The 24,415-nt window shown below is 36.9% G+C and overlaps 3 protein-coding genes across 7 annotated transcripts in view; 1 reads left to right on the top strand and 2 right to left on the bottom strand.

Annotated features, from left to right (window-relative positions):
- Window positions 1-24,415, bottom strand: part of LOC131786192 (uncharacterized) — a 164,809-nt gene that overhangs the window by 33,495 nt on the left and 106,899 nt on the right. The window lies entirely within an intron of this gene.
- LOC131786176 (uncharacterized) lies at window positions 1,045-8,856 on the top strand. 4 transcript variants are annotated; one of them, XM_066171704.1, is made up of 10 exons: window positions 1,045-1,292; window positions 2,032-2,158; window positions 2,637-2,764; window positions 3,138-3,636; window positions 4,335-4,476; window positions 5,018-5,905; window positions 5,990-6,409; window positions 6,983-7,066; window positions 7,405-7,526; window positions 7,736-8,856. In XM_066171704.1, exons 6-8 carry the CDS (start codon window positions 5,833-5,835, stop codon window positions 7,048-7,050), a joined length of 561 nt encoding a protein of 186 aa, XP_066027801.1. In that variant the 5' UTR covers window positions 1,045-1,292; window positions 2,032-2,158; window positions 2,637-2,764; window positions 3,138-3,636; window positions 4,335-4,476; window positions 5,018-5,832; the 3' UTR covers window positions 7,051-7,066; window positions 7,405-7,526; window positions 7,736-8,856. The 4 variants fall into 4 exon arrangements, with proteins under 4 accessions (XP_066027801.1, XP_066027803.1, XP_066027802.1 ...); XM_066171706.1 differs by having other exon boundaries at window positions 5,042-5,905; XM_066171705.1 differs by lacking the exon at window positions 2,032-2,158.
- On the bottom strand, window positions 19,655-23,911 carry LOC131790249 (NACHT, LRR and PYD domains-containing protein 3-like). Its single transcript, XM_066171701.1, has one exon. It carries the CDS (start codon window positions 23,903-23,905, stop codon window positions 20,468-20,470), a length of 3,438 nt encoding a protein of 1,145 aa, XP_066027798.1. The 5' UTR covers window positions 23,906-23,911; the 3' UTR covers window positions 19,655-20,467.

Below are 24,415 nucleotides of genomic sequence, written 5' to 3' on the forward strand. Positions count from 1 at the left end.
ACAAAGAGTTTTGGTGTTTCGTTCTACTTGCCATCTTCTTTCCTCCTAAAATACTTATTTTATGTCAACTACATCCTCACACATTTTTATTTTTGGTTTCTGTGGGATTGAATCGGCTTCTTCACAAAAAGAGAAGAAAATGATGTTGAAAAAAACCTGAGCCAAGTTCTTTACCTTGCAAGTCAGACTGGCAGACAACAAAATGACAATGGATGGAAATAAATGTTTGGAAGGCATGTTTCCAAAAGAAATAAGGGGAATCCCCAAACTCATGGACACTAAGATTCCCTTAACTCTTTGACCCTAAGAGTGACCAGCATCTAATTTCTCCTTACAATATCACTCGTTAATCACACATTTAGTTCTCAAGAATAAAGGAAATGATCACCAACTTATGCAGCTCTTGATTGATGAACAAATTCTCCTTGTCAGCACCTTAGGACATGTATGGAGAACAGTTGGGAGAATATGCATAGTAATATTTGGGTGTAAAAAGTTTTCATTTGCAGCTTTGACTACGTGACCATCGTATTCATGGTCACGTAATATCAAACATAAACCGTCTCCGGCCAAGAGTAAATTTGTAAAAAGACGCTTCAAACGGTCCATGAAGGCTGAAAAAACAAAACCATAAATGAGTTAATTTACAATTCAAATAATTTAATTGAGATAGTTAGACCGAAAGGTAATTTGGGTATGCAATTTTCAGAGCGTTATTTATAAGCGTCACGCGTAATATAATACATGCATGAACAGCTGTTTTTTTGGCTTAAAGAAATGCATTTTTTTGATCGTGTGCGATTCGATAGCGATTTTGCAACTAAGTTTTATATGTTTTGGTGCCTATTAGCCTGTGTCAAGGCTCCTGTCTGTGCCTAATTGCTAAGAAGGCCATACGCACGTGCACTACGCTATGGTGTCGAGTATACGTAACTACAGAGGTAATCTGTAACACAGATACTGTTCGTAACCACGAAAATAACCACCAGTTGTTGGTACACTTCATGACACATACATGTCCATGTAGCCGCGTTGCACAAAATGGCGGGTGAATAACAGCACACCACCTTTTCGAATATTTCCCGCCGTTCACGAAAATGAATTAAGCGAGAGGAATAAAAGACGAGGCCGGTGCAATTTTTTCCAGTTTGTGCCAAAGAAGATTAGACGTAGGGGGATCAAAGAAGACATCTGATTTGAGTTCTACGGTCACCACCTCGACTGTTCAAGATGATTTCGAAAATTCTTCTCATCAGTCGTTGTAACCTAGACCAATTTTAGATGCTTTGCTGGTAAGTCTTAATTTTGCATCTATTAAAAATGTTTTCGATTCTGTCTTTTTACAGTCATTTTAAGCTTAAGTTCTTCCAGCATGTATTCTATAAATTATATTCGGGTGTGCCACACGTCAGGAAAAGATCAGGAAAGAAGTCATGAAATTTTATTTTGAGTCATGGGAAGTTGGCATATTTAAAAAAAGTCAAGGAAAACTGATGTCTGTAGTAACCAAGATATTTCTTATTCGACAGACTGTTTTTTTTTGTCACAGATATATAGGAAACTGCTTAGTTCATGAATTGTGATGAATCACACACAAGGACAGTATTAATGTTTTATTCCTCGTTATTTTCTTTTATATTGGGCTGAAGTATACCTCCTCTTTTCCAAAGAGGATTTTACATGCATTTTTTAATTTAAAACAGATCTCTTAAAAACATACATAGGAGTGCAAATTTCACGTAGTAAAGTAGACCTTTCTACCTAAACAAGACTCAAACCTTGGTAGTATTAATACATCACTGTACTGTAGTTTCTAGTGCATCTTGTACATGTACAAGGAGGCTAGACATTCTGTGACTTGGCGCAAATGTTTTGTGGTTTGTACCCTTGGGGTGCACCAAAAATGTCTGTTTTTTATTGGTCAGCACAGTTGCTATGTAGATTACTCATAACTAGATATAACGTACTACTTGTGCTTATGCCAAACAAAATCAATCATTTACCTTACATCTTTTTATCCTCTACTATCAGGAAGCCAAATATATGATTGTTGAAAGAGAACTCAAGGATAATATTTAGATCTATCATTGCAAATGTGTTGAAAGCACCAGGCAAACAGATTATTTTCAGTCACTGTCATCAACAGTCACAGGAGAAAGTTAGTACAAGCATATAAACTGAGATAAATAATTTATAAAAATGTTCCAATAAAATTGTTCATTCAAGTCACAGTTGAAATGTAAACAATAACTGTATCTCATGTGTACATTCATTACGTGCCATTTATTTCTGCTTATACATTAGGAGGCAACTGCAGTTCCCATCCTCTTTCTTACAGCTTCTCTTTTTTATTGTTACCAATTATTTCTCCAGCCTCCTATAAGCACTCTCGTGTGCTGGTCAAATGTTTTTCTATTGAATTCTAACAACCTGAGTTGTGAAATGAAAGGCCCCAACTACTAGTAACAGGATTATAAGCTGTCTTCATTTAGCTATTTTGTTTTGAATCTGACCCCTGTGTCTTTGACTGTGTCCCCAGGTCCCTGTGCCATAATTTTCTTCTTTGCATTTCAGTATTAAATTGAGTAATAAATTATATGTAATAATAAGTATTGTTTATTAAATGTTTCTCACAGGTTTAACTGCAGCTAGTTCTGTTTATGAGAATTGCATCCATATTGAAGCCACTGAAAAGTTGATGGAAAGCTTTGACAGGGCCCCTTCACTTGCCAGAGACACATATTCTCATGATCACACTTACCAAGTAAGATGAATGAATTTTTTTGCTTTCGAACGTTAAAATTTTGGAATTATTACTAACATTAATCTTGCTTTTGTCAACATTTTCTGGTTATTTTTCACTCATCCTAATGATTTTGTTTTAAGTTAAATTATGTTAAAACATAATTTGTGTATTTAAACAGCTAGGTCCCCTTCAAAGTAGAGCTATTTGTGAATCTTAGGTTATTATATTCTTGGAGAAATGACAAGTGCATTATTTGCTGTAAGTTGCTGTAAGTAGCTGTAAACATCATATTTTTCCATTTGTATCTGTTATTTAAGTGAAGACTATCTGAAATGATTGTAGCATTTCCACAGTCCACTTACTTGTTGTTCTTGCTGTTTTTCTATCTCAGGAGGAACATCATGACTTGTTGCCTTTGAATGGGAATAATTTTACAATTTTTGTATGTGGAAATAAACAGCATGGAGTAGTTGGCCTCCAAGTTGCACTTATCACTTGCTTTATCTGTGATCACCAGCGTCACAACTGTGGACATGTAACAAAAGTAGCAGAATCTGAGGAAATAATGGGACACAAAATGCATGATTTTCTGGTCGATTTTTTTGCTGAGAGAAATTTTCAAGAGTCTACTGAATCAGTTGCAGCAGCCACCACTCATAAAGAGTGGAAAATAAGATCAGTATCTTGTAAAAAAAATACTATTCCATCTATCAACAACACAAAAAAAGTATTCTCTCTGGAAGATGTTCTTTGTGGCAAAATGTCAACTACTGATTTGGTGCTGCTTACTTCCAACTTGTCTCCCTCCTGCCCAAAGTGTTCATTGCAGTGCATTAGTCAGACTACACAAGCTTTGTGCTTTTTCAAAAAGCAGACATGACAATGTGAAGGTAAGAAATTCCTTGCATTAATTATTTTATCTCATAAAGTGTTCAAGTAGTGTTCACTGTCATGAATGGGATAGAAATGACTGAAAATGAAAACCATACAGGGAAGGTTGTCCAGGTAATGTGAAAATTTCATTCAGATGTCAAACCAATTGATTGGATGATAGCTGTCGACAGGCATCCATCAGGAGGAAAACCCTCAGCTGACGGTGAGCCAAGTAAATTATTGTTATTATTTTGCCTCAGCTCAAGGTGAATACAGATGGACTGCTAAAAACAAACACAAGGTTTTTGTATAGCTCTAGCACAGATATTTTTCAGCCATGGATGGCAACCAGAAATCAGAAATGTTCTCCTCTTTGTTATATAATTATTACTGACTTTTCATTTGTAGTCTTTTGTTTTAATTTCTAAAACTGGAGCTTTCAAATTTGTAGGTGAAGTTATCAATGCATCAAAAATAACAACATCCACCTTCCAGTTGTTGTCCAGGGATGAAACTACTTGTCTGTGCTTAAGCTCCCTATTTACAATAATAATATAACTTAAATTTATATATTATCCAAGCATAAATGTTCTGAATACAATATGAAAAGGTTCATACCTGTGGCTACTAACACGTCATATATGAGTAATTTACGTCATCTTGTCATTAAATTTTTGTAATAAGCAAATAATGATTTCTGTATGTTTCATTTCAGTGCTATATTATACTTGTGTTGAGGAAATCTGTGATGGAAAAGTGGAGTTTGATGGCTCAGAGCTCACTTTGTTAAACATGGCTTCCTACATTGTTTCTTATGACGTCTTGAGGGATTTCGTGTTTCATTTTCTCAAGGGGAGGTACATGTAACTTATTCTGTATCATAAATTAATTCTCTGTTGCAGTTTAAAAGTTGAAGTCTTACAGGGCTTCACACTTATTGCACATTTCTTTGATGTTGTGTTGAGAATGGCATTATGAAAATTACATTATGTTGAAATTTTTCCAACTAATCACATACCACCTAAAAGGTTACAATGGATTTGAAAATGACATGATTATGACATCTGAATATCAAGTATGTACTGAGTTCAATAAATTTAAATGTTTCTGGAACACACTCAGCAGATGCACTTATAACAACAATTATAATTGACAACAATTATACTAAACAATCTAAGACTCATTTGTCTGCACATGATGGTTTACGATGAAAATCAGGTACCAGAAAAAAAAAAATCAACAAATTATTAGCTGAGGGTTCTGATTTGTTGTATCTCCGAAGTTTTGCCTGTGACATTAACTGAAAATCATTGTATTAAGAATGATATAAAATTGTACATGTATGTCATTCCATTTTCTTTCAAAAAGCTATATTTAAATTATGTTCTCTTTTTTTAGGTGCATTCTATTTACATACTACAGTGTCTGGCAAGAGATCATGGCTGATGCAGATGTATTGGACTTCAAGAGGTTGTTATCATACCACCACTGATGTTTTGCTTGGTACAGTTTCCTGAACCTTCTTGACATAAAGTATGAAGAAAGTTTTTGTTGTGCCATCTGTGGCAAAGATAACAGTCTGCACACTGTCATTTGTGATGCTACTGCACTATCCTTCAGATGAAAGCTTTGTACTTCTCTGAAGTCTAGTTATTCATCACAGAGTCCATCCACTGAACCATGAGAAACAGGAAGATAAGTTGCTATTTATGCTTATGATTTTTTTAACAAATATTTCATGCATCATTTATCTTATTATTTTGGTTCCCATTATGATTCAAGGAGTTCTATTTTAGAATGTGAGCATGATATAATATATTAATCTGTCGATGCAAAGACTATGACTTGATTCAGTTTGATTACCGATTAATATAATAATTTTAAATATTTTTAATCCTTCACCTTGGGCTGGCACCTTGTCTTGGTGGTGAAGCTTGTGTGTCTCATTTACCCTGCAAAGACCTTGGAATGAGGTCTTCTTTTTCTGGATCAGGTGAGGGGTTGAGACCAGACTAAGACCAGCTCCAGTTCCTCCTACATTCCACTGGGATAGACTTTGAATGTGTCTAAATATCACCTGTTTTTATTTGCCTTATTTGTAGAGATCTGCATTTAGGTTAACTAATTAATATTTTATGACATCACTAGGCATCATGACAGGGTTTACCTTGCAGAAAAACATGTCAGGCAGATGATGGATCAAGTAGGCCGTGATGTTAGCAAGGTTACATTACACAGTAATGACCTCTTTACACCTGGAGTTGCAGCGTTGTGCACCTGCCTTAGGTAGTTTTCTTTCCTGAAGCATTTCGTTCTATGGATCTGATGTCTCTTTTCCAACACCTATTATTGGACTTTTTAATGCATTAGGAAAAGCTTCCCCGGTGTGTGCACTTCTCCCTCAATTGGACTCCTTGGAAACATTTTACCGCAGACTCATTGGCAACGGACCAGTCGAGCAGTGTCCTGAAGACATGCTTCTACTCCAGCAAACTTTTCCCCTCCTGTTTGACATTGTGGAAGTAGATCAGCTTCTTGAGACCTTGACTGCATTTATTACTGACCTGTTGGAAAAAGCAAAGTCTCCGTTCAGCAGAAATGGATTAATACCAGATGCTGTGCAACTGGATGTACACCGCACAAATGATGTAGAATACTATCCTTGCCTGCCTGTGGTAAGAAATCATGGTGACTATTGCCTGGATGACACAACTCCAAACATCTGCACAAAGAGGAGTACTCGACACCCATCCTTACTTCCTGGAGTTTTCTTAGTGCACTGCAAACACGGTACAATAATGTTATGAGTTTGTATTAATATTTGTATTAATTTCTACGACGAACAACATTACTTCTGATTTTAAAAAATGTAAATTTCAGTTCACTCTGACCCCCAACTAGCTATTGTTACCCTTTGTTTATTCCAGATTATCCTGACAAGCTCCGGGTTTACGCTCTGCCTGTGGTTTTAGTTATCAGGCTTAGGTTTTTCTCAACAAATGTCATTTTCTTGAAAGACCGAAACTGTTTGTAACGCTTAGTTTTCAGAAGTATAACATCTGCAGCTGTCAAGTCAAAGAATCGCACAAATTAACTAACTTAACTGTTTTGTTTTGTTTTGTTTTTTGCTATTTACTGACTAAATCGAAGTTTTTCTTACAATTTATTGGCTAAATGGCATAACGACTTGTATAAATAAAGGTTGTTGATTTCTATTGTCTAGTGATGTACCCCAGTTACACCCTCTCTTCAGCCTTCATTACATGTTCTTACACAACATGCTTTCATGCACTCAGTGTACCCAGTGTTGCTGTGATTATGTTTAAAACGGTTTTATATCTTCTCTTCTGATTTCCATTTTAGGTACAACTTATGGATTTAGTGTAATGCTTTGCAATGAATCTCCCAACATCCCATTTACAGTGTTTTGAATGCGTTTCTCAGGAGGTAAGCTCGATTTAATGTGCATGTGTATGTTGTGGCCTTTGATTGGATGCCGTTGAGTGCGAAGAAAATTTCTTTTTATTACCTGGGCCCGGTTTGAAGGATGCATGACGCTATTCACCGGAAAAATCACTATCCAGTGGATAGCGTTGTATGTTATCACAACACTTAAAGGTGAGTAATGATTAATTCTGTGGATAGCGTTATCCACCCGTTGGACAACCGGGGCCTGGTTTTTTGGGAGTTTTTCTTCTCTTGATTTCCTCTATCAGAGTGATTTTATATTAAACGAGTCATAATAAATGTAGGTTCATTACAATTTTTCTGCCTTTTTTTGACAGATCCCTGCCAGATTGTCTACAACAACGCTTACAATTTGCGTTCGTGTTGTTAAATCGGGATCCTGTCTTTTTCAAGAACTCTCAGTTCCTTGTGGATCGATTGCGTTGGCGGAATCATACAGGTACGTAAATCACCCCAAAACTGGCTTTTTTGGTTTGGCCGTCTTTCATCTTCGGTGTTCATTTAACTATGCTCTCGGGTCTATCCCCTCCTACTAATCTAATGGCACATTACGCACATTTATTGAAGCACATTCGAAGTAATGTTTTAATCTTAACTTTGTCAGTACCAATGCAAAGCAATCGAACCTGTTTTTTTTTCCTTTTTCAGGTTGCTCTGATGCTTACAACCTCTCCCGTTATCCTTAGTGGGACACCTTAAACAGTCAGGCAGCAGAACAAGCCAATTCATGCTTGAAGTCTCTCAAAGGATCCTTGTCATATATGAACGAAAAGAACTTCATGACTCATTGTAAAATATTCATTTGGTATCGAAATTCGCTACGGCGTAAGCAGCTCGAGTCCGGAGGTGTAGCAATGTAACAGTTTTCAGTGGTTATACAGTTTTAGAAACTGGAATAAATGGTAGAAAAGAACGCGGTGGTTAAAGTAAAACAGTTTTTAGTGGTTTTACAGTTTTAGCGTCAAGTGCCTGCTGAAGCCGTCGGTTGAGAATCAGATCTTTCGCCTTAATTACTTCGACTAATTTGAACAGATCGGCGGCCGCTGTGTAACGAATTGTCTCTAGTTTGTCGATACATTTCAAGCTTTATCTTGAATGAAAGTTGACTGTTTTTTATTTTAGCGTGGTAATACAGTGTGGATTTAAATTAATTTGAACAGGCTGTCCAATGCAAAACGGCCTGTCTTATTTTATTTCGAACATTCCCGCCCTTTTCAATTTCTTTCTTGTCTGCATCTTGAATGAAAATTAATCGTTTTGAAGTTTCTTTCAAGTTTGTTTCATTCGGCGACTGTTAGTTGGGAATTTGAGGCTTCATCTCATAAAGTAATTGATCTCTTGTTTCTGTTTATTTTCACATTTCGGCATTTTCTCGCGCTGCGTAGAAATGATTTGATTTCTTATAGTTTCAAAACTGGTTTCTACTCTCTGTTTTGTTTTGATTTTTACGTGTTTTGTCTTTTGTTGTTGCCGTGAGCTAATTTTGAACATCTTGAGTTCATTTAACTGATTGCGTCTCAAGATCATTTGATGTGCCATGGGCAGATTTTGCTTTGTCATGAAAGTATTTAGTTTAACCGTAGGCGACTTTAATTCAACACCGATGATCCACTATAAACTTTACTTTTAATATTTCAGCCGCTTATTTACCAGAATGGAAAAAAATATATTCTTAAGTGCAGTAAACAACACATAACCGTGGAGCTCCGCTTTTAGGCTTCCTTAAATATATATATTAACAAGATTAAATGATAGAAAATAGTTTCTTGCCTTTTGTTTCCTTTTCTTATCTTGATCATGATTAGTAACACTTGACTGACTACAAGGCTGTTCATTGCAATGTAAATGGTTTTCTTAAGTCGGACAAAGTTTCGTTTGTTTTGTTCGCGTAACGTGATTATTCCGGTTTATTCAGAGTAATTTAAACATACTTATCAAATGAGTTGGGCCTTTTTTGTGTTGCGGTTTCGTTTAAATACCCTTCCTGTTTTGGTACAAATGCTTATGATGGATAGATTTACCGCATTAAGGAAACAAGGCTGCATAGAAAAGGTACATCGTATCGGAAGTGTGAAGATGAGGAATTTTTCTCGTTGGTTTAAAGAAGTGAGCTGGTGTAGCACCTAATAATTATTTCATTTTAAATAACCTAAGACGTATAACTACCAACAAATGTATTATTTTCTTGAAATTTATTCCTGTTATTAAGGGTTTTCAATAACTAAACCACCGCACTATTTGTATCAAACATAGGAAAGTACACGATAAAATACGCGAAGTTAAGAGCGGGCTGGATTTAATTTCCTGATGCACCTGGATCAAAACTTTCGCCAATGTATTGCTGACCACAATTTGATATGTGGTTTGTCATGATTATGTAATAAAACCGACAATTATGTTGGGCAAAGTGAGCCTAAAACTATCTATGAAGTTGCTGCCGAAACAAGACTATTTTGAAAGAAAATTGAAGCTCTAAAATAATTGAGATCCTCTTTTTCCATGATGAACTTGATTATGCTCTGAAAGATAAGAAGAAAAAGCAAGAACTTTTTAGACAGTTGTGGTTTAAAATAACTTCCTAAGTAAGAAACGGTTTGCAGTGTACACCCTCTGGAAATATAGCGTACTGGAAATCTGTCAACCCAAAAAGTGACATGTAAAACACTGGGCAAGTTTGGAGGTGACCGTCACGGATAAGGCTTGTCATCAAAAACCCCCTTTTTTAAGCTGGAAAAGTCGCGGTATATAATTGAAAGATTAAATATGATAAGTCTTCAGATACTAAACCATAAGCCGTGCCGTTCTAGAAACAATTTCAAATACAATACTTCTGGTAGCATCACATCCATAAAGAGCCGGGTCAGTAGGGAAAGGTCTTTCGTAAGTGAAGCAATGATAGGCATTGCAACTGCTGTCATACGCTCGGCCTGTTTGTTTGAAAACGAAGGGATCATAATGTCAATAGGCACTAGATAAAAAACGCAAAGGTCGCTTTACTTTTTTGTTAGTTTTAAACTTCCTGCATGTTGTGTACCATGAGAGCCGAAAATCGCGAAACTAAACTAAACTAAGGCCGTGCGAGCATGTTATTTTTGCGTTATGCGGAATAATGGCATTTAAACAATCATCTTTTAAAGAACACTGAAAAAACGAAATTACGTCGCAAAGCAACTTGTCCCTGTACACAATCAGTAATCGTCGATGTCCTACAAGCGATTCTAAGTATCGAAATTCTTTTTGTTTAGATATTTTTAAATCTACAAATGAAATTACCGCGTGTCCTCCGAGGGGTCCAGTTGTTACCAACCTCACCAAGTCTCGGTGCGACAAAAGACGATGTTCGGTGTTCAATGCTAGCCTTAATGTATACTTTTGTTAATTAGGAGTTCGGTTGTTGATGTCTGAAAAGGAAAGGAAGCAATGTAAACTTTAACCCGTAAGTTAGATTTGATAAAATCCTTATAATAAGTGTATCTTTAACGTACAAACCTTCAAATACGCCTTCGTTAGAAACCGCAGAATGCTACCTTGGTTTGAGTACACCGATCTACAAAATATAATAGATAAAATGAACAGTACGCTACGTTTAAAAACATTATAAACGAGCCAAAACAAAAAAGCAGCAGAGAAAGTACCGTGGAATCAAGATTTTTCCCACATTCAACATAAACAAAACTTTGTTCAAATAATAAGGTAGCTTTAGGAATTGTGGTAAAGTTACAGTGTTCGACTGAGAGAAGGGAAACAGCATTTCAAGGGTTCGAGTTATCAGGAGGTTCGAAAAGTAGGGATTCCACTGTACACTCACATGTCGTGGCTCCGATATGGGTGGGGCAACGTGCAGCCACAATCCACTATCGTGGAATTCGTTGGCCTCTTCGAGAGAAATGCCCAAACAAACGCAGTGGTACCACTCAAAGCAGGTAAGGCACTGCACCATCTCATTGCGACTTGAATGTTGGGTGTTATATCCTCGCCAAAACACACACAAGAAAGCATCTAATGCAACACACTTCCATGGCAGAAGGGGGCATATATGGTTGAAGGTGTTTCCTTGTCCTGTAAGTGGCAGCCAGATGATGTGAAAAGGCGCCTCTTCCCGGTCTGGCTGGAAGCAACAAGGAGGACTTTGTTTTGTGTGGTACCATACAGCCCCAGACAGTTCACAGTGCTGTTGTATTGGTTTCTTCAAAAAGCCGGCAGCAGAGGTTACCTGCAAGAGTTCTAAAAAAAACACTGCGGATGTCAGTATTGTAATGCCAAATTGCCTGGAGAAACGAGCTGATAACTGGTTGTAATAAGATGATGAAGATGTGGAATTGATTCAAAAGAATGTGAGCCAGTCCTTAAAACGAACAAGTCTCAAGTTAGTTACCAATATCAGTAAAATTCTTTAGGGCATTAAAGACTTGGCTTTGGACACTTTTTGCAACAATTTCCTGAATGGATTTGTCTTTAAATTCCTGAACCTCATTTGGTGAAAGGCTCACACTGGCTGCCTGCTGCAAAGTATCGCCTCTAACAGTAAAATACCACGCATTCTGTAAAAAGAAATATGACAGAAGCACAAAGTAACTCCTTTTAAAGTTATATTGCAAATGGAATATAGTTTTTCGAAATGCAGTTTAGTTACTTCTAAAGGGAGGGTTATAAGTAACTACAGGAACGGTTAACACGACACTGAGATGACTACTATTCCTACAATTTTAGCCAGTATTGTATTGTAAATAATCATGCAATTCAGCCTTATTAGGCTGCCATGGGATTTTTAATAAAGCTATCTATCCATCTACTACAAATATTAGTTTATTGGACAGTTGTCAAATATGATTGAAAACCATGTGCACAAAAAATCATTGTGTAATTATCAAAAGTGATCAAAGGATTTTGGATTTTGCAAGAAGTCAATGAAACAAATGAAGTTGATGAAAAGAAATGAATTGACATGAATGGCAGTTAGTGTTTACAGGATAAAGAAAAAAATCACAACCTTATATATTGCTTGCTAAGTAATCTGAGAATATCAAAGTAGCAAATTTCTCTAACAGCTGGATTAAAATATTTCTGTATAACAAGCAACCACATAAACAAGCACCTAAAGAAAGAACTAATAAATGAATTTTAAAAGATCAATTTAAGATTGATTTATCATGCCTCAGTCTCAGCTTTGAAAAGGAGATCCAGAGGTTGATCTCTGTTAAAGTTCACTTAAAACATAAAACAAAGACATTAAAATTGTACACTAATACGCTTAGCAAACATAACAAAAAATAACTGATTGTTCTTACTGCATCAACAATGTGGTTATAGTGAGCAAGACCATACATTGCTGCACCCAGTCTAAAAAATTCACTGTCACTTTCATGTCCAAACATGAGTATGGATAGTGAATTATAAAAGCAGTTTCCATCCCCACTTGAGTAGAATGGCTCCAGACCAAGCTCATAAATGGACTGGTCAACATAGCTGGAAAATCTCTAAAAGCAATAGAATTTGAAGTTAATAACAACCAATAAAATAAAATTTATAAATGAAAATAATGATAATAGTAACAATAATAATGATGATGATAATCATTCCAAGTTAATAACTTTAACTGAACTTTTTATTGCTCAGGAAGTCTGCACTGATTCTTGCTGCTGATAAACTGACGTGGAGAGATCTTTGGTAAATGTTCCAGGCTGTGAGGAGATAAACTTAAGTTCACCTCCCAAGGCAATCTGACCATGCATCCTAAAATGTCCCTTGCAATTTGGGGCTTTATGATTGTATGGATTTCAGTCTAGGATAGGAAAAAACATCTTGCATTAATAGGTAGATCACAAATTGGTTAACAAAATGAAATTAATATTAATAGTCAAAGGCTGTTAATTAACTCTCATGAATGTTTGCCCTCATGATGGATTCCTCATTAAATGCCCCAACCCTAATCATCAAGTTGAAAAAAAACTTTTTGAACATCACACTAAAGAGCTGGAATTGGCCTGGTATTAGTGGACCCTTAAACAAACAATATCCACTTTTTGGAGTTAATAGGACCAAACTGCTTGAACATAGCCCCCTTCCCAAGCTTCCAGCTAAACAACTGGTATTAAAACTTTAGCTGACAGCTGATGAAATAACATAGAAAATGTTCAAGAATGGTAAATTCAAAACAAAATACTTGCATCCTAGACTCGATTAAATTGTGAAATAAATAAATGAAATAGTATGTTTGTTTATTTGTTTGTGACACATACATGCACAAAAAAGTAATGAATGAAAAGAAGGCCGAGTTCAATTAATAACAGGAAGCTTACGTCTTCATTCAGTTTTCCTAGAATATGCAGCATCTTTGATGTTTGGATCTGATTCAGTTCACTGCAGGTTTGCAGTACAGATTGCCACATATTACCGCAGTAAACTGATTCACTCCCAAATTTCCTCTCAACAATGTCCTCAAATACAAGAGAAGGTTGAACGTGACCTTCAGGAGTTGCAAAGGGAGGATCAGAAATGGAAGTGGTGACAGCAGGTGTTGATGAAGGAGCTGGAGGGCAAATGGGGCTTGCAAAAACTTCAAGGGCAGATGAGAGAGGATCAGAAATAAAAGCAGAAGCTGGTGCTGATGATACAGGAATGGGAATCACAGGACTGTGAGCAGAATCATCTACTGTGATGTCAACCTCTTGAGGGTGCTGTTGTTGATTCCAATTTCTGTATGAATGCATAATTGAAATTAAATCATCCAGATGTGGTTTCTTGCTGCTTTTATTTACAACTTCTTCAGGCCACCAAACAGGTCAGCATGCTTCTTTCCCCCACCTAGGCTCAGATCTCCCTACATGAAAATACACCATGTAAATTCCACAAATCTACTATTCAATTTAGCAAATCTACTATTCAATTTAGCACTTTAAAGAAACAAAATTGTGGGTTGTATGATTAGCGTGGACAAATTGCATAGCCTTTTAAGTACATCACCCCCAAAACTGTTTGCATTTGCAAAAAATGTTTATCCAGTTTGCTTTCTTAAATTTCTTTACCATCTTTTTTGACTTCCCTGACAACCATTTTCCTCAGATCTACCACTCTAAATTGCACAGGGTCTTCTGGTGGTATGTCATCATCAGCTGCCATTTCTTGAGCTTGAACTTGTTGCACTATAGGAAATAAACATTCAAACTGTATTGTACTGTAAATCAAAATCTGGAAGCAGAAAGGTGAGTACTTATAACAGATGCAAAACAAAATGATGTTAAAATGCACTCAGAATTTAATGAATTAAACTAGTTAAAATAAGTATTACTTATAGAGAAGTGAATAGGAAATCAGAAAAATGTTCCATATCTTCCAAGACTTAAAATTTACTGTGGGCTATAAATAACATAAATCAGTGCTTTAGACTGTCAACGTATTAAACGTGTTGCAATCCAGAACTGGCCTTTGCTAAATGCATACCATTCTAGCAGTTAAAAGCAAAAAGAGAGAAGTAAAGCAAAAATAGAGGAAGAAAGCCAGGCACACAGACAGACAGGAAGGAAGGAAGGAAGGTAGGGCTAGTTTAGAATAAAAAAAAAAATCCTGAAGTACTGCACTGTTAGGGATGTAGACACAAACAGTTTCAACCCCGATATCATAAGCTTAAAAAACAATTTTTTATTTAGAGTTTTATCAAATGACATTGGGAAAATAAATAAATATAAAAACACAAATATAAAATCAAAAAAAGAAAAAACTGAAATACTTTTGTTTGCATAGACTTCGTTTACCGTCTATCCATCTGGTTGCGCTTGTTTGAGTCTGTCTCAAACGCCACCTGAAAGAAAATAGAAAATGTAAATCTCACATGCAACAGCTTACAAGCTGAACAATAAAATCATGCTCCCACACGTGAAACACAAAACGTACAAAAACAAAGGACCCTCTTTCTTCTTCTTGCACGACCAGCAGTAGCTGGGGGATACTCCTCGTCACTCTTAGCTTCCTAAAAAAAATAAAGAATATCGAAAATAGATCGATGCGAGTTGAAAAAAATTAAATACAAAAATACCACATGATTACGACTCTCTGGGAAATGCTGATATGCTCATTGTAACAAAAAAAAGAGCGATGGAAGAATGAATGTCAGCGCCGAGAAATATACTTGCTCCTTTTTACAAAATGTGATAAAATTAAAACAATACCGCGTTTCTTTCCGCCATAATGAATGGTCCCCTTTAAGAGGTTGTGTATGTATCATGAAATGTACCGCAGCTGATGGTTATTTTCGTCCCAAAGCCCCTCGCGGTTTTCAAAATGGCGAATTATCATAAGACACTCGTTAAATCATATCCCTTGTGATTCGTCCTGGTTCAGCCCCGACACTGGCCATCGCTCTTCGGAATCATGGTTTTCAGGGTCTCACCTCTGCATGTTGACATTGTTATTGATTTGAACGTGAAAGCTGCCTCATCAAACGTTCTCACAGTTCTGCGTTTTACTCCCCTTTACTATACAACAGATGCACGTGAAGACATAGACTGGCTTTTATTTTGTATTGGTTAACTCCAAGGAACAAGCGGAACGAAAACATCGTCATGTTGACATTTTAGGGAAGGAGAAGGTGTTGACGTCGAGGAGCTGCCGGAGGAAGAGTCACAGTCAGCTTCTAGTGAGTGAAATGTTTTCATCTGGTACAAATTCAACATATAGCAACTGTGATTTTTTAATGTATATCCACGAGAATGATCAAGATTAACTTTATTTTTCGCAGTAGATCAGTATGTTCGTGTTGAACGTGATAATTTTACTCCATTTGAATGATAGTTTTGTTTGAATATGTAGTTGTTGACCCACTCCACCTGTTTTTTTTTGGTGGGTGGGTCAAAATGGGAAACCAAGCAACTAATTTTTGCAGTTTTGTAAAAGAAGAAGAGTATTTACCTATGAAAGATTCCAATGAAGACATTGTTAAATGGAGAGCAAAAAAATTAAAACCTTCCAATTTATCAGTAATAAACTCAGAGAAACATTTTATGGTCTATTGCCACTGGTGTCTGAATAATTGTTAGCAAAAATTAACACATTAATGCAGAAAAGTATCATATTTCAAAACATAACAACATGGGCTCTTTATTTGGTAATTGTCAATCTGTACTTTGCCCCATTTGTGTGCAATACATAATAAGATGCAGGCTGTCTAGAATTGACATGTGATAGGGTGAAGTCCTAGGCAGCTAAAAGCGAATTTGATCGGTAGATAATATCTTAGCATGCGAGAACTGCATGGAAAATTGACTAACAGTAGCATTTAGTTCCAAGTGAAATTTTTTCAGTGGAGTGAGGTTATGTAATAAAATTTAGGTTGTTTACTGGAAAATGGCACACTATTTGTGAAAGTCTAGTCCATAGCAACAATTTAACATGTAATTGTACCAGGAAAGTACCTTTTAAACACAAGATGACTTACAGAAGCATGGAGAACTTTTAAAAGCAAAAAAAAGCAGATAGTCCACATCACAGTTGACGCAGAAAGTAAATATAACTTTGTGATCTTTTTGGCTTTTGTAAAATGAGCAAACAAAAGGCAAAAACTAGATTATTGATCAACTATGCTTTATGCAAATGCTTTGCACAATTTTTACTGTAGTCAGCTAAACATTAGCCCTTCCAAAACAAAGGTTCTAGTGATAATTTCATAAAAGGCCTTAAGCTGATGGCATGTGCATTGTAAGTGAAGGAGTGTTACACAAAAAATTGGTGCAAGCATACCTCATTGCTGTGATCTGATTAGTGTGAGATACATACCCTACTGCTGAAGTCAGATTAATTTGAGATACATACCCTAATGCACCCATCCAAGATAAATACCTTTTGATATGCCAACGTGGGGGCATAGGGTGTGTTCCTTTTTGGAGATCCGGATTTGGATTTGTGATTGAAGATCACACGATCACAGTACATGAAAGGAATGGAGTTTTAGTCGAGCTCTCAAAGAATTCCAAAAAGTGTGCTATTTTAAGGGTGCATTCCTTTGAGAGGATCCAGATTTAGATTTGTGATCAAAGATCACACAGATCATAGTGCATAAAAGGAATAGAGTTTTAGATGAGCTCTCAGAGAATTCCAAAAAGTGTTAGTGTGTTAAGACTTTTGTATGCATGTGGGTTACTGAGCTCTTCCCTGAATGGCTTGTCTTACTGCAAGGGCTTTTAGCATGCAACTATTCATTAGAAGCACATTTTTTCATGGTAAACTCAAACGATGGAATTAAAACAGAAGCAAGTATTGATTACAATATGGGTACTTGGGAATGAATGCCTGTGATCAATGGCTGATCAATTTAACATTACAAAATTGATTTTATTTCGTGTTTCTCACAGAATTTGTGGAGTGATTGCCAACAATCTTTCCAGTCAATATATGAAGTACCTACTTGTTTGAAATTAAGCACCGCTGGGAAAAATGATTAATTTCAGATCCTTTATCCAAAGGAACGCATTGGATCAATGATCCAATGATCCGTCTTTAGATCATGAAGATCAGTGATGCAATGAATCCTTGTCCAGAGTGGATTTGATAGATCACTGATCTGAAAATGGATTTGCTCAAAAGGATAACCACAGATCAGAAATCCTGATCTGGATTCTCCCAAAGGAACGCACCCATACATTTCATATTTTGGCTACTAACTCAAAAATCATTAAAAAATTAATCTTTACTCTTTACAATTTTTTTCAGAAAATTATGATCTGTCTGAGTCAGTGCATCTGCTGTATTTATCAGTCTTCAGGGGAACAAGCCCCTAAAACTCAGTGCTACTGTTCTGGCTCAGTAAAACACATGCACCCATTATATCTGTTGACATGGTTCAAAGAAAAGGTCAAGAAAACTTGTAAATTGTGCCATTTAAGTGATATCAAGAAAAAGGGCAAACCATATATGCTGAGGTAATTGTTATTTCTTAGCCCTTTTCTATTGAGTTGTATTGGTTCAGTTGATCTTCATTTTACCAAGGTCAACATTTTTGTTTTCATTGTCACCTTTGTAACCTTTGCCATACCCCTCCCCCCTCTCTTTGAACTTTTGTCCCTCTCTTCTCCCATGTTTCTGTTGGGAAATTGAAAAAAACAAAGGTGTTTGATAGATTAAGGATCTTTCTTTACTGAAAAGTAGAGGAAGCAAGACAGTGGGCTACAAAGAAAATTGAATGTTTTTAGAACCAAAGTTAAAACCATATCCTTTTACTATTTCCAGATTTTCACATTTATAGACTGCCAAGTTAAGATACATGCAACCTAGATAGAGAATTATTGGCATATTTCCAGAATTCCACATTTCCAGACTTCTGAGATAAATGTAAGTTAAAGACTAATTTGTATATTTCTAGATGTACCAAGTTAATATGCTAGTGAGTAAGCTAACTGACATATCACATATTTTTACTCATTTTTCTCTAAGGTGATGAATTTGATGTGCAGTGCATTCCATTGTGATGACGTGTTCTGTGCTCTTCTACCCCAAGTTAAAGCCCAATTTGTTTATATTGAGACACAGAACTCCTAACAATAATTGCAGATGAGCACATCTTAATCCTTTACTTCTTGGAAGTGATTAACATGTAGCTTCTCCTTGTTGTATTCATAAGGTAATGAGAATACCTTCAAGTTTTTATCTTGATCTAACTTCAAATTCTCAAAACTAATTTACAATGAAATGTATAGCAGCTGCAAGGGAGAAGTAGCATTCAGTCCTTGGAAGTTAATGGGTTATAAGCCTCAGAGAACAGAAAGCATTATGGTTATAGTTGTTACAAATACTTAAGATTAAAACTGTTAGTAGGTGACAGATTCACATGTTCGTGTAAATAGGGTATTGAATATTTGTTAACTTGTGAAAGAAGCTTGATTAAAAATAGGGTCAAGCAATTTTTCATTGTGTGTTAACCCTTGAAGCCTTTCACTCCCATGAGTGACCAAGACAGAATTTCTCCTTACAATATCAATACAATATTAAGCAGACAAGTGATGGGATTGAAGAAAATATCAGTTAGGGGAAGGGGAAGGGGATTATTAGTTGATCCAATACCAAATTCTCAAAACTAAACATGCATATTATGAAAAAACTAAACATGATTGTGTATGATGAAAATTTGGACCAGAATTTTCAATATCTGGTTGGGCATTTATTTGAGGTAATAAGCTATTTTCATTTAATTTTTTAAGGATGTTTTATTTCTGGTTTAAGACAGGGTGTGGAATTTTGGTCTAGGTTTAAAATAGGGTTGGAATAATTTTGTATTTCAACCTAAGGCAGGGCAACAGTTGATTTTAAGAAGGGTGCTATCTCTGCTAAAGAAAAGGTACTGCTGAAAAAAGCCTCTATTTGAGCTGTTCATGTTTCTCAGATAAATTATTTATACTTTTGTTTGATATTGAGAAGGCTTTACCAACCCCTCCTTACCCTGCCCCACCCCCATTGTCTTCCTTCGTCCAATTTTTGTTTTGTTTCAAAACTTTTTGTAAAGCTCTTTACTCTGTCTGATATGTCTAACCAATCTAATCTGCTTACGTGATTTATTCAACAATCATCTGATAAACTTAGGAGTTCTGCTCTTATCTACAAATACTAGTCAGTGAAATCTCAACTGTCAAAGTTTTTCATTTTATCATGGTAATAGTAACAGGCAAAAAATATGTGCAAAAACACTCCAATATTTAAAGCTACTGCATACACCTTAAAAAATTGTGTAACGTAATATGTCTCTCTAACCTACAATAAAGTCTTTTGTTTTTGAAAAGTAATGGGTTTACATATTTACAATTTGTGTACAGTATGAAACTACTCGAACCGGATTCTTTTGATCGAAAAGAAAAACAAACAAAAAAAGAAAAACAAACTCAAAAGAAAAGAAAACTGTTATCCTTGCAAGCGATCTGAATCGTATTTACTCATCTGATCCGCCTATAATCTCCAAAAAAATTTCAATAAACTAAACGGAAAACTATTTCATGTGACAGACATAAATGATCAAATCATACAAAAGCATACAATAAATTTAGGATCGAAATAAATCAGTCATAAAATGATAAAGTTTCCTGAGAGGTCCGAGGTTTGTTTGTTTTCTATGCAGTAAGTTTTTTGTTTTAACTTCAATGTAATTGGTTCGTTTACAAAAAAAGACACTTTGACATCCTTTGTTCTCAATAAACATGTTCATTGGTTCATTTTTCTTCATTTCGATCCGGTTCAAATAATCTCTGTGCTCTGAGCGCTTCAGAAACTTTGTTTTCTTTCGTTCATTCACGATTTTAGTGATTGTGTTGTAATTGTCACTGAGCTGGTTGCCTCAACTTTTGAATTGTAAGTGATTATTTAATTTTTGTTCCAGATTTCACAATTATTTGTGAACTGGCGATGTTAGATAATAAGGCGACAGTTAGACTGACTATTGCTAAGTAAATTCTCTGCGTGTCGTTTATCTGCTTCTGTGATGTTATTTGCTGTGAGGTATAACGTGCGTAGCTGACAGTTGTTGTTGTTGATGGCTTCAGCCAAGTGCTGTGCTCCAATGTCTGAGATGTTATTTGCTGTGAGGTATAACGTGCGTAGCTGACAGTTGTTGTTGTTGATGGCTTTAGCCAAGTGCTGTGCTCCAATGTCAGAGATGTTGTTTGCTGTGAGGTATAACGTGCGTAGTTGACAGTTGTTGTTGTTGATGGCTTCAGCCAAGTGCTGTGCTCCAATGTGTGAGATGTTATTGAATGAGAGGTATAACGTGCGTAGCTGACAGTTGTTGTTGTTGATGGCTTCAGCCAAGTGCTGTGCTCCAATTTCTGAGATGTTATTGTTTGAGAGGATTAACGTGCGTAGCTGACAGTTGTTGTTGTTGATGGCTTCAGCCAAGTGCTGTGCTCCAATGTCTGAGATCTTATTGTTTGTGAGGTCTAACGTGCGTAGCTGACAGTTGTTGTTGTTGATGGCTTCAGCCAAGTGCTGTGCTCCAACGTGTGAGATGTTATTTCCTGAGAGGTGTAACGTGCGTAGCTGACAGTTGTTGTTGTTGATGGCTTCAGCTAAATACTTTGCTCCTTGGTCTGTCAATTGATTTCTTGTGAGGTTTAACCAGCTCAGTTGAGATTTACTACATTTTAACAACTTACAAATTTCAAAACAACCTAATGGACCAAAGTTATTGTCGGCCAAATCTAAATGTGAAATTTGTTGAACATTCTTAATTACAGTAACTACTGAAGCACAATCAACAGGTGTGAGTTGACAACGATTAAAATTTACAAAATTAAAGTTAATTTGTTGTAGTTTTCTCTGAACTATTTCCTCCATCGCACTACTTTCGATAGAACATTTAAATAATGTCACTGCTAAATGTTTTTTGTCTCCAGTCGGCCAACAAGTTACTTTCCTTGGCTTCATATCCCATGTCCACTCTTCGTTGTAGTACACGCTCTTTTTCTCTTCAGTTTCCACAGGAAGAAGGTCTGTGATGATTTCGCTCGGTAGGTTTTCTTTTTCGTTCATTAGTCCTGCTAGAAACTGAAAAACCAGCTGCCATTTGCCGTCCGCGATGTTCGTAGAAACAAAGTTCCTCAGTTCTGTTTCATCCATGTTTGCTAGGTGCCTCGCAGCGAAAAACTCTTGCATTGTTAAATGAATGAAACAGAATTTTTCCTCGCGTTCAAACGTGTCAGGCCGACGGTCGGGTAAGCGGTGAAAAAGAGCGTTGTTTTCCATTCCGCGTACTTCGTGTCCTTCAAAGACCAGCCTTCCTTCTTTAATTCCTTGAAATGCCATTTTTTCAAGTTTCGAGAATTTCTTTTCCACTTCAGGGGGTAACTTGTCTGATTCCAAGAATTTACTATCGAAATACTTGCCGCGAAATTCTTCGTTGTGTCTGAAGTAAAAAATTTTCACTGCTTTCTTGTAAATAACTGTTAGATTCGTTGGTAGGCTAAGACTCTTGGAACCATAGAACTTCACCATTTGAAAGAGAGTTGAGCAAATGATGAAGCAACTCGCAGGAATGTAGCATAGAGAGAGAATGTTCCTGTTGCCGCCGATGTGTCGCCATATTGTTTCTCCCGCATCCTTGTCTTCTTTAGCACTGAATTTGGTTGCGTATTCTTTGACTTGTTCGGACGAGAAGCCGAGGACTTCGAAGATTTTGTCGAAAGAAACACATTCGATGCATGACAAAGCCGTGGGTCTTGTGGTTGTTAAAACGGCAGCCCCGTTGAGAAGTTTCCCAGTCGCAAGCTTCTCGTACAAGGCGTATAGGGGCATCTTCTCGTCTGCGCGGTTTTTGAAGTTAGGCTCGAAATTTTCCTCGCCGATTTTTGAATTAAGTTTAAATTCATCGATTCCATCGAAAATAATGAGAACTCTTTGGGGGTTATCAAGGACGTATTTCCAGACTTCGTCATCCATGTGATCTGAGGGGGAATGTTCTGACAATGTGAGCAGTTCCCTGAGGCTAAGGTCGGCTTTCGCGTTGAATGCTCTGAATTTGATGAAGAAAGTAGCATCAAAATGGATTTTGGAATCAGGTGATTCATGGAATACTTTGTTAAATGCCCAGTCTCTGAGGAGTTTGGTACAGCATAGTGTCTTTCCGATTCCGGGACGACCAACAATCAAAACGTTTTTGTTTTTGTGGTCAAGAATGTCCTCCGGCCCTCTTGGTGTTGTGTTTTCCCCACCCGATCTGGTGTAGACTTCCAGTTTCTCCAGTCTGTCTCCAGTAAAGTCATGATCAGCTATGTCTGGAACAACGACAAGTTTTGTGTAAATCTGATCCAGAGTCAAATGTTTAACTCGGTGTCCTTCGCCTGGAGTACTTGAAAAAGGCGACCGGATTTGGGGAGTTTGATTGGTCGCCTCTTTAATAATTTCTTTTGTATTCTCGATGAATTCCTGAAGCAGTGGTTTTTGGAGTTGTTGAGGCTTGCTTGACAGATGTGGGATGTTCGTTTCATGTTCTTTACTTTCCTCTCCCTGGTGTTGTTCTTGTGGGACGTTCGTTTCTTGCTCTGTTCTTTCTTCTTGCTGCGGAGGTTCAGGTCTCAACACAGTCGATGTGGTAGCATTTTGCGAGTCAGCATGGAAGGGATTCAGGTGAGCCTTTAGAAACTTGGAATTTTTCATGAAACTATCCTCTTTCCAGGCTCGTAGCAAAATATAGGCGATTTCTAACAGAATGCCAAAGAGAAAAATTCCATTAATGACAAGAACAGCGCGCATCCAGGAGTTTTTCTTAGTTGCTCGTTGATTATGACAATCGTGCCAGACGCCAGTAGAATTCCTTGGCTGACTCCCTCCAGAGGTTAGATAACAAAGGAAGTTGGGGGGGAAGTCCCGAGGATAAAGAAACTGTTTTTGTAGAACCATGAAGAGAACTCCCAAAACAATCCTTGCGAAAAGTTGACAGCAGTAAGCGATAAACAGCTTTTTACTAGAAAGTGCGTTTCCTTGGTCGCGCAACTGCCCCTCGAGATCACCGTTACGAGCGCTTGGCGACAGTTGATTGATTGTGAGGCTCGCTATTTGGGAGTAAATAGCACAGACAGTTCCGATGAGGAAGAAATTCATGATCACGAAGGCATAGATTGGAACATCGTGTTTGTTATACTGCTTCTCGTATAACTCGAAACATCTTCCACGGACAAGGTCGATGTTTTCACTCTTCGCCCCGCCACAGCGGAAATCATACCTGGATTCGCTGTTTTCTGCGTCTGCAAAAATGCCAAGGAAGATTACACCGATCAGGATCCAAATAACAACTGCGGCATGGCTAACTGTGTTAAATGTTTTTGGTTTAAGTAATTCCTTGAGATTATCCATTGTTAGCGTTTGTATTCTCACTGTTTTCGATCAGATTAAATCGCATTATGTCGTTAGTTGAAATAATGAAAGTATGGTGACTTCCGGTCAGTCATTGCTACAGAATTCACAGTTGCATTATGGGAAGAGCTACAATTTTAATTCTTGGCAAAGTTACAGCTGTCAACTATTCAATGGTTTGTTTCCACCTGTCATCTTTTCTCGATCACTCAGGAAGCTGATATGGGAAACGGAGAGAGGAAACTCCCTAAACATATCTCTACTTAAGGGCAGAAATGCACGCGATGACCGAAATGGCAGATTTGACTAAACTTTGTCAAACCGAGAGGTTGTTCATGGATTTGGCGATTTTGACGAATTGTAGTCAAATTCGTCAGAGCGATTTTGACGAATTTTCGCCGTTTTTGTTACTGCACGCATTTCTAGACTTTTTTCGGAAACTGAAATGGACACGTGCTAAAAGTGTCATTAATTCGAAATTATTTTGATAGAGGCTTTAAAAAGACAATC

This window comes from Pocillopora verrucosa, chromosome 9 (assembly GCF_036669915.1).
Source record: "Pocillopora verrucosa isolate sample1 chromosome 9, ASM3666991v2, whole genome shotgun sequence".
Classification (NCBI taxonomy): Eukaryota; Metazoa; Cnidaria; class Anthozoa; order Scleractinia; family Pocilloporidae; genus Pocillopora; species Pocillopora verrucosa.